Source organism: Populus alba, chromosome 12 (assembly GCF_005239225.2).
Source record: "Populus alba chromosome 12, ASM523922v2, whole genome shotgun sequence".
Taxonomy (NCBI): Eukaryota; Viridiplantae; Streptophyta; class Magnoliopsida; order Malpighiales; family Salicaceae; genus Populus; species Populus alba.
Genome location: NC_133295.1, coordinates 840,563 through 857,444, shown reverse-complemented (window position 1 = coordinate 857,444; position 16,882 = coordinate 840,563). Strand labels below are relative to the sequence as shown.

General features: G+C 36.0%; 3 protein-coding genes across 3 annotated transcripts; 2 read left to right on the top strand and 1 right to left on the bottom strand.

The window, feature by feature from the left end:
• The first annotated feature begins 225 nt into the window (after nucleotides 1–225).
• On the top strand, nucleotides 226–1,010 carry LOC140954345 (uncharacterized). The gene is made up of 2 exons (XM_073403670.1): nucleotides 226–915; nucleotides 996–1,010. Exons 1-2 carry the CDS (start codon nucleotides 226–228, stop codon nucleotides 1,008–1,010), a joined length of 705 nt encoding a protein of 234 aa, XP_073259771.1.
• A 7,077-nt stretch (nucleotides 1,011–8,087) lies between these two features.
• Nucleotides 8,088–9,851, bottom strand: LOC118046699 (ubiquitin-ribosomal protein eL40 fusion protein). The gene is made up of 5 exons (XM_035055688.2): nucleotides 9,695–9,851; nucleotides 9,488–9,574; nucleotides 8,834–8,936; nucleotides 8,423–8,489; nucleotides 8,088–8,303 (listed from the first exon to the last, which is right to left on the bottom strand). Exons 1-5 carry the CDS (start codon nucleotides 9,795–9,797, stop codon nucleotides 8,277–8,279), a joined length of 387 nt encoding a protein of 128 aa, XP_034911579.1. The 5' UTR covers nucleotides 9,798–9,851; the 3' UTR covers nucleotides 8,088–8,276.
• A 2,276-nt stretch (nucleotides 9,852–12,127) lies between these two features.
• Nucleotides 12,128–14,196, top strand: LOC118046698 (6-phosphogluconolactonase 3, chloroplastic). The gene is made up of 3 exons (XM_035055687.2): nucleotides 12,128–12,710; nucleotides 12,828–12,963; nucleotides 13,461–14,196. Exons 1-3 carry the CDS (start codon nucleotides 12,526–12,528, stop codon nucleotides 13,923–13,925), a joined length of 786 nt encoding a protein of 261 aa, XP_034911578.1. The 5' UTR covers nucleotides 12,128–12,525; the 3' UTR covers nucleotides 13,926–14,196.
• The last annotated feature ends 2,686 nt before the right edge of the window (nucleotides 14,197–16,882 follow it).

The following is a 16,882-nucleotide window of genomic DNA, read 5'->3' as shown; positions in this document are numbered from 1 at the left end:
TACTCTGTTACGTAGGTTAAGAGGGAAAACAGAATAAAATAAGTTTTTACAGACTTTCAAAGTTATCATGGTATCAGAGCGGCGGGCTCCTAGGACCTCTGCTCAACCCACCTTGTGACCAGAAAAAAACACTCAAACAGCCTAGATTCTATGGCAGAATCAACAGAACTGATGGAACACCTCAACCCCCAGACCGAATCAATTCTTACCAGCCTGACGACCAAGATGACAGAAGTCCTCTCTAGATCACAGACCTCCCAACACCCACCACCTGCTGATTCTTCGACTACTCCAATCGGCATCAAATTGAATGACTCAAATTTTGCCTTATGGTCCCAAGTTGTTGAGATGTATATCTCTGGCAAAGACAAGTTGGGATATATTAATGGAGACTTTCCTCAGCCTCCAGAAACCGACCTAACCTTCAGGAGATGGCGAACTGAGAATGCCATCGTTAAGGGCTGGCTGATTAATTCTATGGAATCCTCTCTAGTTGCTAATTTTATTCGCTTCCCTACTACAAAACAAGTGTGGGATTCTGCTGCTACAACATATTTTGATGGGACAGATACGTCTCAGGTTTATGACCTCCGCCGTCGTGTGACTCGGATGAAACAAGCTGGCGGATCCATTGAAAAATACTATAATAATCTTCAAGGCTTATGGCGAGAAATAGATTTTCGGCGTCCTAACCCAATGGATTGTGCTGTGGACATTCAGAAATACAATTTAATCTTGCAGGAAGATCGAGTGTATACCTTCCTGGATGGATTGGATGACCGGCTGGACAAGACCAGGAGCGATGTACTTCAGCTAAAACCATTCCCTACAGTAGAGCAGGCCTATGCTCATGTCAGACGGGAAGAAATAAGGCAGACAGTAATGACTTCAGAGACCGAGAATGCTCCTGGAATGGTTATGAATTCCAAAGGACTCAAGGCAGGACGACACCACACTCCAATGAAGACAGGTTATTTCTCCTTGAACAATGACAGACCAAATCCATCTAGAAAAATACCGGCTCCATCAGATGGAATGAAGTGCACTCACTGTGGCAATGCCAAACATACCCGTGAAACTTGCTTTAAGTTACATGGATATCCAGATTGGTGGCATGAACTTCAGACAAGGAAGAAACGAGATACTCCTAATGGCAGCACAGGGAGAGCTACTGTAGCCACTGGGGAACCGTCATTATCACTCACCTCCCACGCAGAAACCACACAGAATTCAGGTAACAACAGTAACGTTCTTCATAGCTCTACTCACAATGCTGATGACAACTGGATTCTTGACTCTGGGGCTACAGACCACATGACATTTGACTCCAATGATTTTTCTCATACCACTCTGCCAAGACGAAGTCATGTTGCTACTGCTAATGGGGTCCCTTGTCCGGTTACAGGAGCTGGAACTGTGACTCTATCTCCCTCTTTATCCTTACCTCATACATTACTTGTTCCATCCCTTTCCCACAAACTAATGTCTGTCAGCCAAGTTACTGCTGATCTTAATTGTGTGGTATTAATATACTCTACATTTTGTCTCCTTCAGGATATTCTCACCAAGGAGATCATTGGGCGTGGTACTAAGAGGGGGATTATACTATGTTGATGACCTCAGTTCAGGCAGAGCAAACCTCATGGATCACGCGGTTAGCAAGAAAGAGCAACAGATTTGGTTATGGCATCACCGCTTAGGACATCCTTCATTTGGTTATTTGAAGCACTTATTTCCAGATTTATTTTCCAATGGAATGCACTCAAACTTTACGTGTAATACTTGCATTCTCGCAAAGAGTCATAGGGTTTCATATCCTGTGAGCATGAATAAAAGCACAATTCCGTTTGCATTGATACACTCTGATGTATGGGGACCTTCCCCTATTACTACTGCTTCTGGACATCGTTGGTTTGTGATTTTTATCGATGATTGCACTCGAATGACATGGTTGTACTTACTGAAACACAAGGATGAAGTATTTAGTGTGTTCAAATCCTTTCATATCATGGTTCAAACTCAATTTTCTGCAAAGATTCAGGTTCTTCATTCTGACAATGGAGGGGAATATGTTAATCAGCAGTCTCAAGCATACTTTCAGAATCATGGTCTTCTCCATGAGACCTCATGTGCTCAGACCCCACAACAAAACGGCCTTGCTGAAAGAAAGAACCGACATATCTTAGAAATTGCACGTGCTCTATTAATCGGGGCACATGTGCCTAGTCTCTATTGGACTGATGTTGTCGCTACAGCCGTGCACTTGCTGAACCGTATGCCTGCCAAGGTATTAACGTTTCAGACTCCTTTAAAGGTCCTATCGGACCATGTCCCATTGCCTACTGTGTTGTTGCTCCCTCCCCGAATTTTTGGTTGCGTTGCTTTTGTACACCTCCATAAGAATCAGAGATCTAAGTTGGATCTTTGTGCAGTCCGATGCCTATTCTTAGGGTATGGAGTACATAAGAAAGGATATCGCTGCCTTGATCCCTCTACCAAACGCACCTACACTACCATGGATGTCACATTCTTAGAGTCGGACACCTTTTTCCCATCACCAGCATCCAATTCCACTCTTCAGGGGGAGCACCGTGATGAAGAGCAGAATTGGTTGGGAGAACAGCAACACCTACTGGGCAGTGAAGGGCTGTCAAGACAACAACACCTAATAGCTAGTGAAGCTGAGTATTTGCACAGTGGAGCTAATGTTGGAAGCAATCCAACGTATCTGCACAGTGAAGATGAAAGAATTGAGCCGAAGGATCAGACTAATTCAGTGATAAATACAGAATCTGACGATGACTCTCCCCTCTTCTTAGTACCTGACCCCGATGACACTCCTCCTGAGAATAATCCTGAGGTAAGCTCTCCTACTACACCTCTACACACTAATGTCATGAATAATTCTTCCAGTCCTGTTCTACCTTACAGACACAATCGGGGCAAGCCACCAAATAGGTACTGTCCAGACATAGAAGACAGACGTTCCAAATATCCAATCACCAACTATGTGTCTACACAACGGTTATCTGGACCCCTAAGAGCATTTGCACACACCTTGTCCTCATGTAAAATACCTGGCAGCGTTGAAGAAGCCTTGACAGATCCACACTGGACTAACGCTATAAAGGAAGAACTGGAGGCGTTGCAGAAAAATAAAACATGGGCACTGGTGGAACTACCTGAGGGGAAGAAGACCGTGGGGTGTAAGTGGATTTTCTCCACTAAATACAAAGCAGATGGCTCCATCGATCGACATAAGACAAGACTGGTGGCAAAGGGGTATACACAGACATATGGCATAGATTATCAAGAAACTTTCTCACCCGTAGCCAAACTAAATACTATTAGAGTCTTGCTATCTCTTGCAGCAAATTTAGATTGGCCACTGCGCCAACTTGATGTAAAAAACGCCTTCCTCCATGGTGATCTTGAGGAGGAAGTTTACATGGACATTCCGCCAGGATGCTTGTCTTCCTCAGAGGCACGAGTGGTATGTAAACTACAACGAGCATTGTATGGATTAAAACAGTCACCCCGTGCATGGTTTGGTCGGTTTAGTTCAGCTATGAGAAAATATGGGTTTCAACAAAGCAACTCAGATCATACACTCTTCCTAAAACATCGCATGGGAAAGGTAACTGCTCTAATAGTTTATGTAGATGACATGATTGTTACAGGAGATGATGTAGAAGAAATATCCAGACTCCAAGAACAATTGTCAACCGAATTTGAAATGAAAGACCTAGGCGGGCTCAAATATTTTCTTGGGATTGAAGTGGCCAGGTCAGGACAAGGCATATTCCTTTCTCAAAGGAAATATGTACTAGACTTGCTGACAGAAGTGGGGTTACTGGAATGTAAGCCAGCTGATACTCCGATTGTTCAGAATCACAAACTTGGAGAGTATACAGATCAGGTACCAGCAAACAAAGAGGGGTATCAACGGTTAGTAGGTAAACTTATCTATTTATCTCATACCCGCCCAGATATTGCTTATGCTGTAAGTGTTGTGAGTCAGTTTATGCACTGCCCTAGTGAAGACCATATGGATGCTGTAATTCGGATTCTACGCTACTTGAAGTCCTCTCCTGGAAAGGGACTTATGTTCTCAAAAAATAATCAAGTGCATGTTGATGGATACACGGATGCTGACTGGGCAGGAAATGTTTCTGATAGAAAATCCACATCCGGCTACTTTACATTCGTAGGAGGCAACCTTGTTACATGGAGGAGCAAGAAGCAAAAGGTAGTGGCTTTATCCAGCGCTGAAGCTGAATTTCGAGGAATGGCTAAAGGTCTTTGTGAGCTTCTTTGGCTTAGAAGGTTGCTCACGGAGATTGGTATTGCTCCTAGCTCTGAAATGAATTTGTTTTGTGATAACAAGGCAGCCATTGACATTTCCCACAATCCTGTCCAGCATGACCGCACTAAACACGTTGAGGTGGATCGACATTTTATTAAACAGAACCTGGATGAAAAAATTATTCGGTTCCCTTTCGTCAAATCAGAAGACCAGTTGGCAGATATACTTACAAAGGCAGTGTCCTCTAAAATTTTCCACAGCTCACTTGACAAGTTGGGCATAAGGGATATATACGCACCAACTTGAGGGGGAGTGTTGGCGTTAGCTGTCCAAGTAGAGAAGTTAGAGCAAGAATAGGATACTGTTACGTAAAGGAAATCCCATTTGTTTAGGGAAACCTTTATTTCCGCAATAGAGATTGTATTGAATAGGAAAACTAAAATCCTTCTCTGTATAAAACCTGAAGGTACTCTGTTACGTAGGTTAAGAGGGAAAACAGAATAAAATAAGTTTTTACAGACTTTCAAAGTTATCACATAAGCTCTTCAGGCTATGTATAAACAACACTGCATCGGGTGAACCTGCAGTCAACAATGGAGAAATTTCAGTTACATGTATGGTACAGATCAAGAATGGAAGTACTTCGAAATTCCTTAACCTATTCGATAGCCTATCATGTCCACTATGTCTATTTAATGGCTGGTCTGGATTTTTAGAACTGTGGACTCTGAAATATTACCAGAGAGCAAGTTATGTACTTGGATTTAGGACTTTGAAATTCCTGTATCTATCCACAAGATGTTGAGGCACATCAAAATTCGTCAATCTACCAAATGGCTGAATCCTGAACTCAGCAACTCTTTTTGCACAGTTTTTCCTGAGGTGGACAGTTACTGATATACAGGAGTCCAAGCGTGCGAGGGGAGCCCTCCTTTGGAAATAATTGGATTTTGGGACAGTAAGAAATTCACAAAGATTTGAGGAAAGGTGCTGGACCCCCTGGATATGGATTTCAGATACCTGTGGTTAAGATTTCCTAACTTTGTGTTCATCAAGACCACTTCTTGACAGCCATAAATATCCAATGCTTCATGAAGGCATTGATTGTGTCCACACATCATTCCATTCGGCAACGACTCTAGAGAATCTCATCCTATAATTTGAAGGTGTTGGAGGGTGTATGGCAATGGAAAGGACACTACTTTTGGGATTTTATGGATTACCAATTCTTTGAGTGATGTTAGACTGTATTTCTGGGAATTTCTTCTCCAGCACCATCGCCAAGTCCATTCCTCCCACCCTGGCATATCTGCAATCATAAGAATCTCTAGAGTTGAATTAGTCTCTGCAGACACTTCTTTCACCTCATCCAAGCCACTTACGCTCCAGGCGTCGAAGTATTGAAAGTTTCCCCAATGATGGTAATGATGTGACTTTAAGACAGTCACAAATCTTTAGCTCTACCATTTTAGTGAAAGCAGGGTCTCCAATCCATGGAGGAAACACCGTACGAACATATGATGTAACAGAATGCTTTTCGAGACTGCGATGAGGCCGTAATGAATCGAGGACTTACAGCTCATCCCTTTCATTTCACGAATCGTCAAAATGAGATTTGAAACATTATGCAACCCTTCAGCAAGTAGCTTCCCTTGGAGACGTGAAAGTTCCATCAATTCTCCTGTTTCAAGTCCACTGCTTTCTCTCCCTCTCTCTCCATCTAGGCATTAATGTTTTTTCTCTTATTCTCTTTAATTTCTTTCATTATGTTTAGCACACGCATGCTTGCACTAAACTCCCAATAAATATGCACTAAGATTTTCCACGCCAAGCTGTTAGAGAATAATATAAATAATATTTTGATATCTTATCTAAAAACTTAAACTTTTAGATTGAGATGATTCTTTGACATGGTATCAGAGCTTTAATAACTAAGCGGTCACAAGTTCAAATCTCACTATCCCCATTTATTTGATAAAATTAAACACAAGGTAATGTGGGTCTGTGCAAGTTTTAAATCCAAAAAACTTTCATTTGAGGGAGTATATTAAATAATAATATAAATAATATATCGGAACCTTACCTAAAAACTTAAATTTTTAGGTTGAGATGGTTCTTCGACACAAGTCATACAACACCACGTTTCTTGACATGTAGCAAGCTGATCATCCCTCCTTCTGGCAATACCAAGGACGTCCGCAAACTCTTTCTTTTATTGAAGACATTAAACCTATGGCAGTTGTCAAACGAGCGAGAAGTGAATGTTGAATGGCGAAAAGAGTCGCACTCACTCTTCTCCATCATTTACTGTGATATCATCCTTATGAAAGCATATTCCTCCACTAGCAAACTGAGAGAGATCATGCATTAAGAAAATAATTGGATAATTATTTCAATTTAATTAGGAAAAGAATCCAAGAATAACAAGAAAATTTCAAAATAAAAATTCCCACATCTAATTTGAAAATGTTCATTAATCTAATATATAAAGGTATCTACTACAAGTTCCACCTCATTTTCACATCACCGAAGGAATTTTCACATCACCAAAGGAAGCTACTTGTTGAAGGGTTGCGTAATGTTTCAGATGCTCAACTTGATTTTTAATTCATTTCAATTCAAAAACATCTTGTAAATGCTTTTAGAATATTAACAAATTAATCCATCAATTGAAAATATATAAAAAAAATATTTAAAAACTTGAAATCAAACCAAGTAAAATTTATCTTTTTTGAGTTACATTTATCTTTCTTGATTTAAATCTGTTTTTACAAAAAAAAAAAAATACATACATACATACATATATATATATATATATATATATATATATATATTAAAATTCTAAACAATTACTATCAAGTAATCCTCATCCTATAGAGTATAGACCCGTGAACAAAAAAAAGAAAAAGAAAAAAAGCAGAGCTTGCAGATCTAAAGAAATGCGATGGCTCCGTGAATTAACCTTAGAATGGTGGTCTGATAATTTTGATGATTCATGAAATGAAAGGGATGAGCTGCAAATTCTCGATTCATCACGGCCTCATATATTCTTGAAAAGCTTCCTGTTTCATCATATGGTGGTCCGGTATTACCTCCAAGGATAGGTAGAGCTAACGTGTTATGATTGTCTTGAAATCACATCATTAGGGAAACTTCCCAAGAATGGCTTGGCTCTTTTTGTCCTATGCTACTCTACTATTTTTTTAGGTTTTTAGAAGCAAAGTAACACTCAAAATTTTTGGAGGAAAAAAAAAAAGGAAACAGGGGGGTCTGAAGAGTGCACAAAAGTTGCTGCATGGAGAGAACAGGAAAGAGCGGAAGAGAGAAGGTTTATGGCATTGAATAACAATACTTATTATTTTAGAAAAGTTTTGGCCATTCAACTTGGATATCTTCAAACAATATTAATTGATTCATTTTACCAACTAAATTAAACATTCATAAACATCTGTGACTGTTCTTAATTAAAATCAATGCCTACATTTGAAATACGTGGAGTTCAACATGGTATCGAAGGCACTGCCATTAACAGAGATTGGAATCCTGGGGTTGAAATACCCTGTTATAAGCAGCAAAACGCTGATGTGAGTTGTGGGAAGCTTGGTACAACAATAACATTGAGATGTTTTGCAGCTGCATCTCATACTTGACCTTATATTCATCACACTGGACATCAACTCAGGATCCAGCCATGGAAGTCACTTGTCCATATCATTATCAAGGTCTCACTTGTAACCATTATAAAGGACATGAAAATATTGCGTTGAGCTTGAAGCAAGCATTCAGAATAAAGATGGCGTTGTTAAAGTATTCTATAGCAAAATAACCACATAATCATAAAACATTGCAATTTCAAACTGCGGCCATGGAAGTCTTAAAACCCCAACCAGCAAAATGTTCGACATAACCAGATACTAAGCATCCCATAACCTAATAGGAAGTACTGGAACTCCGTCACCTGATAAACAGTCTACTTAATCTTCTTCTTTGGCCTCAGCTGCAGCACAAGAAATGAGATGTTTAAATTAATTTACAAAATAAGATGAGTCTAGCTGTATAATAGTAAAATATAAGCATAATGACAATTGACAAATGTGGTGAGATAAGATGTTCAACCTGATTGCTGTGGCCGCACTTCTTCTTCCTGCAGTTGACAGCACGAGGATGCAGGCGTGCATAGCATCTGAAACAAAATCATTCACCATTTTGAAGCGCCATGCATTGCATAGTTAATCACAAACAAATAGATTTCATCAAGTTCTAAATGAAAATATTGAACACCTGCTTCGCATATAAACTTGCTATACAAAATCCATGTCCATTTATATGAATAGACAAAAGGACAATGCAGAACCGTGTCATTGTCTTCATCTTCTTAAACAAAACAGCACATTCATTTGAACTTCAAAATATAAAAATTGATATCATAATTTAAAGGAACGGGCAACTTCAAATTCAGTCAAGCAACATCTGATTACAGTAATCCTAAACACAAAAGAGCCATTGAAGAAATTAAGATGGACTTACTTGCGGCAGATCATCTTTTCCTGGTTATATTTCCTGGCCAAAGCCATCAAAGATGGCTCGATAATTCCACCACGAAGCCTCAGAACCAGATGAAGTGTTGACTCTGCAAAAATACACAGGGAATTCAAATAAGATAACCATTACACGATTCAAGACAACATATCCACACTCTGCTTGATTGGTCACCAAACAAAAGGAAATAATCAGAGAAAAACAGATTAAAAGCTTTCTAAAACAATATTTCACATCGAAACTTAAAGAGGCGTGGTAATTTTTGTTTCTTTGCAAGTATAAATTCAAAATAGAACAGAAATAAGCATATATTTCAATGTTACTTATCAAAGATATGATTTATTTATTTATTTTAATCATTTACACTCTAAATAAAACTATAATAATCCTAATTACTCAACAAAACACCACTCTTTAGAGCACAAAAATTAAAACAAAATCCAATCGACCACTACATCTTTTACCATTAAATTTATCCATTATATCATCAAGACAATCAAAACTCGACAACAAAATCACCCTTTGAATAACAAAAATTTCATTCTACCATAATTGAGCTCAAGCAAAATCTCAATTCGACTCAAACTTTTAAACCAGACGAAACAAAAAAAAAAAAAAAGAGAATCTTTACAAGACACTAACCCTTCTGGATATTGTAATCAGCAAGGGTACGTCCATCTTCCAGCTGCTTGCCAGCAAAGATCAGCCTCTGCTGGTCAGGAGGAATCCCTGATAAACACCCACAAAAAAAATCCCAACCATCAGATCTTCATCTCCAAATATCAAACAAACCCCACTTCAAAAAAAAAATGAGAGAGGTAATGTCTTGACAAATAAATGGACTAATACCTTCCTTGTCCTGGATTTTGGCTTTAACATTGTCAATAGTATCACTAGATTCGACCTCAAGAGTGATGGTTTTGCCAGTTAGGGTTTTCACAAAGATCTGCATTGTGCCAAGAGTGAGGCCTACATTTGAGCTTGCTTTTTTATATAGTGAGACAGCTAGGGTTTCTCTTGTGTTTTTAGGCGGTGTTTGTTTTTGAGGACTGTGGGATTACTAAACCAGAATAGGATTATAGTTATTTTCTTCTACTTTTTTTTTTTAATGTCATTAAAGTTTAATTAATTCTTGTATTTCTAAAGTCAATTTTGTTGTGTAATATTTTTATGAAAATATTTAATATTTAGTTCTTGCAAGATTAGCATTACTCTTTGCTAATAATTCTGGTTATATAAAATAAAATATTTTCTAATTTATTTTTAAAAAAATCATATTAAATTTGTGCAATATGAAAATAGGATTTGCTTCGAACATAAAAGACTTTTTAAGAATTGATTTTGGAAAAAATAATTTAAAAAATCATTATCATTATTTAGAATTTATACTTTTTAAGTGTATTTTACTTTAAATATATTAAAAATATATATATTTTTTATTTTTAAAAAATTTATTTTTGATATCAGCGTATTAAAATAATTTGAAATAAATAAAAATATTTTTTTTCAAAAAAAATTTTAAAATGCAAAAATAAAAAACCCTTACTGAAAATGATGATAAATCTTAATATATGTGGCTCTTACAAGATCTAATATAATGAAACTTGTCTCCACATTTAAGGGAAAAAAAACTGTTTTAGCAATGGCATTAATAATAAAACCTAAAAAAAAATACATTACTTCCACATGATAAACGATAGCAATGGACTAAAAAGTAATTGAAGTATGATCTCCAATCATCAATCTAAAAGAAAATTTGTTATTTTCTTTAAATTTAATGACTTCTTTTAACAATATGTTGACAATTTTAATCAAACTTAATGGATTATTAAGGATGAAAGTCAAAATCATTATTTGATAATCTAAAGTCAGTATTTCTAAAATTAATCAAGTAAATAAATCTGATTACTTGTTACTGTTTAATTTTTTTTTAGTTATAAAAATTAATTACCTAATTAAATTCTAGTGATTCAATGAGTTAACTCATGAATTAAATAATACATACCAATAGTTTTTTTTTAAAAAAAAACCTTTGTAAATCAATGATATGAATCCTTAATCCCCTTCATTAGACATAGATTATTAACTTATTTGATAATGTGATTGCGGTTACTTTTCAAATAACTTTAAATTTCTTGTTAAAATATATATTGAAGATATTTTTTTTATTTTTTTTTTTTTTTGACATCAGCCCATTAAAATAATTTGAAAATAATAAAAACATATTAATTTAAAATAAATAAATAAATTAAATTAAATTTTTTAAAAATATTTTTAAAATATAAAAACAAACCAGTAGAATACCGTCGCAAGTTCCTTTTAGCTCTTCAATCCTCACTGACCTTCGAACTTCGACATTTTATGACCACGGCGAATGATCTACGTAATTTATTTTGCCATCTGGAAGTGCTTGGATTGTGTTTATATTAATCAATTAATTGGAATATGTAAGATGGAAAAGTGCCCTTTGCTGTTACTGCTTGTAATTGACTATAATCCTAAAAAATACGTTTTTTTTTCTTTCCTAAACGTTCGTTTTACTTAAAAAAAAATTGAAATATTATCATTTTTTTTTATTATGCAAATCCTCTTAATCTGCTGTTCGGATTTTAATTTTAATTACTTTATGTTATTGATCAATTCTATGTAAAGAAAAAAGAATCTTCTATTACAGTATATGGATCTGCTCTAATGAGCAGACTTGACAAATTCATTTCAATAAAAAGTTAAAAACATGAATTTTGTACATGACCAAGATTGTGAATTTTTGGCATTTAGTTAATGTTGTTTTTTTGGTTCAAGTTTTAAAAATTTGTTTTTCACTTGAAAAAAATATATAATTAATGTTTTTAAATTTATTTTTTTATGATTTTAATGAGTTGATATAAAATATATTATTTTAATATAATATATTTTTAATTAAAAAAATATTTTTACAAAAATATAGTGCATGAATTTTCTTAATCATGTAAACACAACACTCATTTATGAGTCTCTCTATTATTATAAATTGTGTATATTTTGAAATCTTTTTTCTTTCTTTTTTTTTAAATGCTTATAATCAACTGCAACTTACTGGACCCAAATCATTAAGGACTAAATACAAGATGGTTTTTAAAGAATATTTTTTATTTTTAATATTAATATTTCAAAATTAAAAAAATAAATCAAAATTAATATTTTTTATACCAAACGCATTACTCAAAGGAACCGAGTTGAGTTTCTGGGTTATATCAGTTACAAGGTTCCTGTCTGTGTGTACTTGTAAGAGAAAAAACCAATCACAGCTTCCAAAACTGTCTTAGTGGGACCCACTCCTTGCTCTAGTACACGTGTGACTCTATCAGCATAGTTTGTAACGCCACCTCATCAAAGAAACCCAAAACCCCAAAATCTCTCCTTCACCTACCATTAATCCCTGATCAACAGAAGAATCACCGGTGCTTCAAAGGATCAAACGGCTAAAAATAAATCTCTCCCTCTATCCATGGCTACTGCTGCTTCATCTCTCACTTTCTCCACTTCCCTGCCTAAACTGTGCAGACCCTTTTCCATTTCTATAAACCAACTACCTCAGGTATCGTTGAATTTCAAGAAACTCAATTGCTCGATCAGTTCTGCTTTAAAGATATCAAGAAGAACAGCAACAACAACAACAACAAACAACAAAGGCATCGTCCATGGCTTCGTCTGGGATCACCACCGTTGACCAGAAAAACAAGAAGGTTGTGGAAGTGTTTGATACAGAGGAGGAACTGGCTGTGTCTCTTGCAAAATACACAGCTGATTTATCTGATAAATTTGCCAAAGAAAGAGGGTCTTTCACTGTTGTTGTGTCTGGTGGTTCTCTCATCAAGTCCCTCAGGTATTTGTCTCTGCAGTCTAGCTTGATCAAATCAGTCAAGCTCTTTTTTTTTTTGTTCATTATTGGATTCATGATCATGGGTTTTGATGGTTTGTCATTTTTTGTTGCGGGGTTCAGGAAATTAGTGGAGGCACCTTATGTGGATTCAATAGATTGGTCGAAATGGCATGTATTTTGGGTGGATGAGAGAGTTGTTCCTAAAGATCATCCAGACAGTAACTACAAACTTGCTTTTGATGGTTTTCTTTCAAAGGTATGTAACTCTTTCTTCTTAGTAATATTGTAGTCTGTTTAGCTGTGTTCTTGGATGTCTACTGGCAATGATTTAGGCCCACAGTGCTCAAGGAATCTGAGTATAATAAATGGAAGAAACTGTGGATATTTTTTTTGCTTTGCCCATGAAAGTGAAAATTACACATGAAAAAAAATGAAGCTCTATCACTAGGCATGTCTAAACAAACAATGTACGGCGAGGCTATTGAAGAATTCAAGCTGCATCTACAAGTAATGTATGGGTTCAATAGCTTTGCAAATTATGATGAAGTGGTCTCAGCGTAACGATTCAGATCTCATATAAGAGTCATGTATGTTAAAAATTGATCTACTATAAATGTTTCTTGTGGTTTAATACATGAGGCCAACATCTTTTTCTTCATGATATTTCATTTTCTATTTTAGTTTATAGTCTTGTAATATTCAATCACAAGGTAAAACCTTTTTCTTTCTTTCTGCTCCTTTAATTCTTGGCAGGTACCAATTCCCCCTGGTAATGTCCATGCGATCAACGATGCACTGTCAGCTGAGGGTGCTGCCGATGATTATGAAACTTGTCTGAAACATTTGGTTCATAGTGGTGTGATAAATAAATCTTCAGTGAGTGGGTTCCCAAAGTTCGATCTCATGCTTGTGGGCATGGGTCCAGATGGACATGTAGCCTCTCTGTTCCCTGGCCACCCACTCCTCAAGGAAAATCAGAAATGGGTTACTCACATCACAGATTCCCCAAAACCACCTCCTGGGAGAATTACATTTACCTTCCCTGTCATCAATTCATCTTCATATATCGCTCTTGTGGTATGCGGTGCTGGTAAAGCTAGCGTAGTGCAGACAGCATTGGGAAAGAGTCAAAACTCTGACATGTTTCCTGTTCAAATGGTTTCACCTGAAGGAGAGTTGAAGTGGTTTTTGGACAAAGATGCAGCTTCAAAGCTGTAGGAGCGCAAATGTAGCCTTACAAGTTCATCCAAATAAGAGTTACCAGTAGCGTGGTTGTTTTCTGCTGCGTTGTCGATCAGTAGATGTGCCACTCGATGATGTAATCTCAGTGATAGTTGAGGATTGAGTTTTCTTCTTGTATTTGATCAATGGAAAGACTTGTGTCAATACAGAATGTCATTCAGTAGCATTTTTAAAGAGAATCATTTTTGCAGATGCAACCTCACTTGTTGTTTCACAGATTTTTAATATTCAGCTTCTTGATCCTATAGTTCCTGTTGAGTCCATGTTATTCTTTAATTAAGTGGAAGTTACTTACTTCTCTTTCGCCAAATCATTAGCGACTAGGCTCCCAAAGTTTGATCTCATGCTTCCAGGGATGGGATGGACATGTAGCTTCTCTGCTCCCTTGGTATCTACTTGTCATGGAAAATGAGAAATGGATTACTCACATTATGGACTCAACAAAACCTGGTGAAGTTGCTGCAGTGCTCAAGGCATCGGGAAAGACTCAAAATCCTGCGTTGCTGCCTGTTCAAATGGTTACACCAGAAGCTGAATTGAAGTGGTTTTTGGACAAAGCTGCTGGAGTAAAATGCTCCTCTAACTTTATGAGTTCACCTTATAGCCACTAGCTTTTATGTCTTTCATGTGTGCGGTTGACATTGATGAGTAGATGTCCCACTGGATATTGTAATCTAATCTTCGTGACAAGCTAGCAGGAATGGATATTGTAATAGCCATGCATCCCTCTGAGAATTTTGAATGTATTGACCATGTGGCATTGAAGGGACAATAATTTTGGCAAAAAACAGACCTTTCCATTTTTCCCCTCAGATATCCAAAGAACGAAGGTGAAATTTCGTTCCCTCCCCCTCCAAGTTTTCCAAAGATAATTTAATACCATCACTACTGTTAGCAGATCTCTTTAAGCAGCTGGCATCACCAGTCCTAGAAAAACTCCAAGGGATGAACAATTATGCTGTGAAATTAGTGTTGCGCGATGGTTCTTCCACACCAGTCCTAGAAAAACTCCAAGGGATAGGGCTGGTGATTATGTGGTTTGTATCTTGTCTTTTTTTTATTATTATTATTAATCTAGATATCCAGATCAATTTGTGTGTATCTCAATTAATCTTACGGCTCTTGAATTTAATAATTATATAAGTTTCTAGTAGCTCTAAAATTTGTAGGACTTGAACTAGTAATTTTTAGAAAACAAACTCGAGATCTAAGTAATTGAGATATATTTCTTAGATTATATAATTTTTAGAAAATAAATTGAATTGAGATATATTTCTTATAATATATTTTGTTATTTTTATACGAGGATAGAACTGGCTAATATTATCTTATTAAGTTGAATGCGTCAATATGAAAGGAAAATAGTAACTTTATTTTGGTTGACTTGTAAACTAACATGAGGATATATCTACGTATAGTTTTAAGATCCAATCTAAAGATTGATCTAACGGTGGGCAGAGTTTATGTGACACCATTATAATCTGCTGTGATTGTCTCATGGCTCCCTCTGGGTCTCTCATTTATTCTGCTGCATCTCTTCCATGATTGTTAAAGATGATTGACAAAAGGTGGAAAGTGCAGGGCACAGTGCTAGATCTGTGTAAAGCCCAACATTTGAGGGACAACGTTAAAGATGATCAATAATGAGCATGCGGAGAACAGCTCATCTCCATGCATGCAAGATATTTCTTTCATGTTCTTGTTTTTGTCTGCAATTGCTTGCTGCCTCTGCCAACACATGTCCGTATGATCATTCCCTTGTCCTGGAATTCCACCTCTTTTTCGAGGCCCAAAATGTAAGAAAGTAAATGGTTAGGGAGAGGAGAGGGGAAAAAGAACAGAAAGAAAAAGTAAAAGTTTGGTGAGCTATAGCCTCTGTGTCCCTCCCGATTGCTTGTTGACTCGCTCGATCTCGATTTTATTGTTATTATATTTCGAATTTCTAAGGGAAAACAAAAGGGAAACTTCAGATTAATCTCTAATTGTCCAGCAATTTCCAATTAGATCCCTAGCATAATTATTTAGGGATTAAATTGATACATTTTGATTTTTTTTTTCTCTTAAAAATACATCAAATCGATACATTTTTAAATATATTTTTAATGATTTTCATGTGATGAAGGAAGAAAAATAAATTTTTTTTAAAAAAAATATCATTTTAATGTATTTGTAATTAAAAATAACTTTTGTAAAAGCACCATACACCATATTATTACTAAGCACACACTTGAATTGTGTTTGTTATTGTTGCCAAAACATTATTTAAAAAAAAATGATTTTTTTTTCAAATTAATTTGTTTTTGGTGTTTTTTTAAATTAATATCAAAATAAGCTCTTTAAAACAATTATTACGTTTTCTTATATGTTTTTCTATTATTTTATAGAATTAAACATGCCATTTTGAAGAGATTATGACCTTTGTTTTTGTCAAACAACTGCGACAGCTTCAAATGAAAGGATGCAATTGAAAAACATATAAAACATCGGACACGAAATTGATAAAAAGAATTTCCAAGGGATGAAACTGAGATAAAAACGGAGTGAGATCACTAACCAACTAACAACGAAAAGATTATTGTCATCTATACTTCGGTTGCGGTCTAATCTCTCATCGATCTTTTTCTGTGGTTTCTTTTTCTTTTTTTCGTGCTTTTCTTTGTCCAAAATCATTGCGCCTGATTTAGTTGACTGCTCATAGTCTCCTTCCTCTGGTTTCCTCTTCCACAAGCTAAGATTTTGGAATCTTTCCTTTTAGGCTACCTAAGGTTGGTTGCTATCAGTTCGAGAATTAAAACCCCACTGCTACGAACCACGACTTGCTTTATTAACTTTTATTTTTGGATAATTTCAATTAGAAAATTAAAAGAACTTAGTTTAGTTTGATTTAAAAAGGCAGAACTGAAAAAATTTAACTGAAAAACAAAACTGAATTT

Coding starts and splice junctions, on each gene's coding strand:
- LOC118046699 (XM_035055688.2), bottom strand. CDS start 9,797: ATGCAGATCTTTGTGAAAACCCTAACTGGCAAAACCATCACTCTTGAG. Junction 9,575..9,694: donor CAAAATCCAGGACAAGGAAG/GTATTAGTCCAT, acceptor GGTGTTTATCAG/GGATTCCTCCTGACCAGCAG. Junction 8,304..8,422: donor AGTGCGGCCACAGCAATCAG/GTTGAACATCTT, acceptor CTTGTGCTGCAG/CTGAGGCCAAAGAAGAAGAT.
- LOC140954345 (XM_073403670.1), top strand. CDS start 226: ATGACAGAAGTCCTCTCTAGATCACAGACCTCCCAACACCCACCACCT.
- LOC118046698 (XM_035055687.2), top strand. CDS start 12,526: ATGGCTTCGTCTGGGATCACCACCGTTGACCAGAAAAACAAGAAGGTT. Junction 12,711..12,827: donor TCTCTCATCAAGTCCCTCAG/GTATTTGTCTCT, acceptor TGCGGGGTTCAG/GAAATTAGTGGAGGCACCTT. Junction 12,964..13,460: donor TTGATGGTTTTCTTTCAAAG/GTATGTAACTCT, acceptor AATTCTTGGCAG/GTACCAATTCCCCCTGGTAA.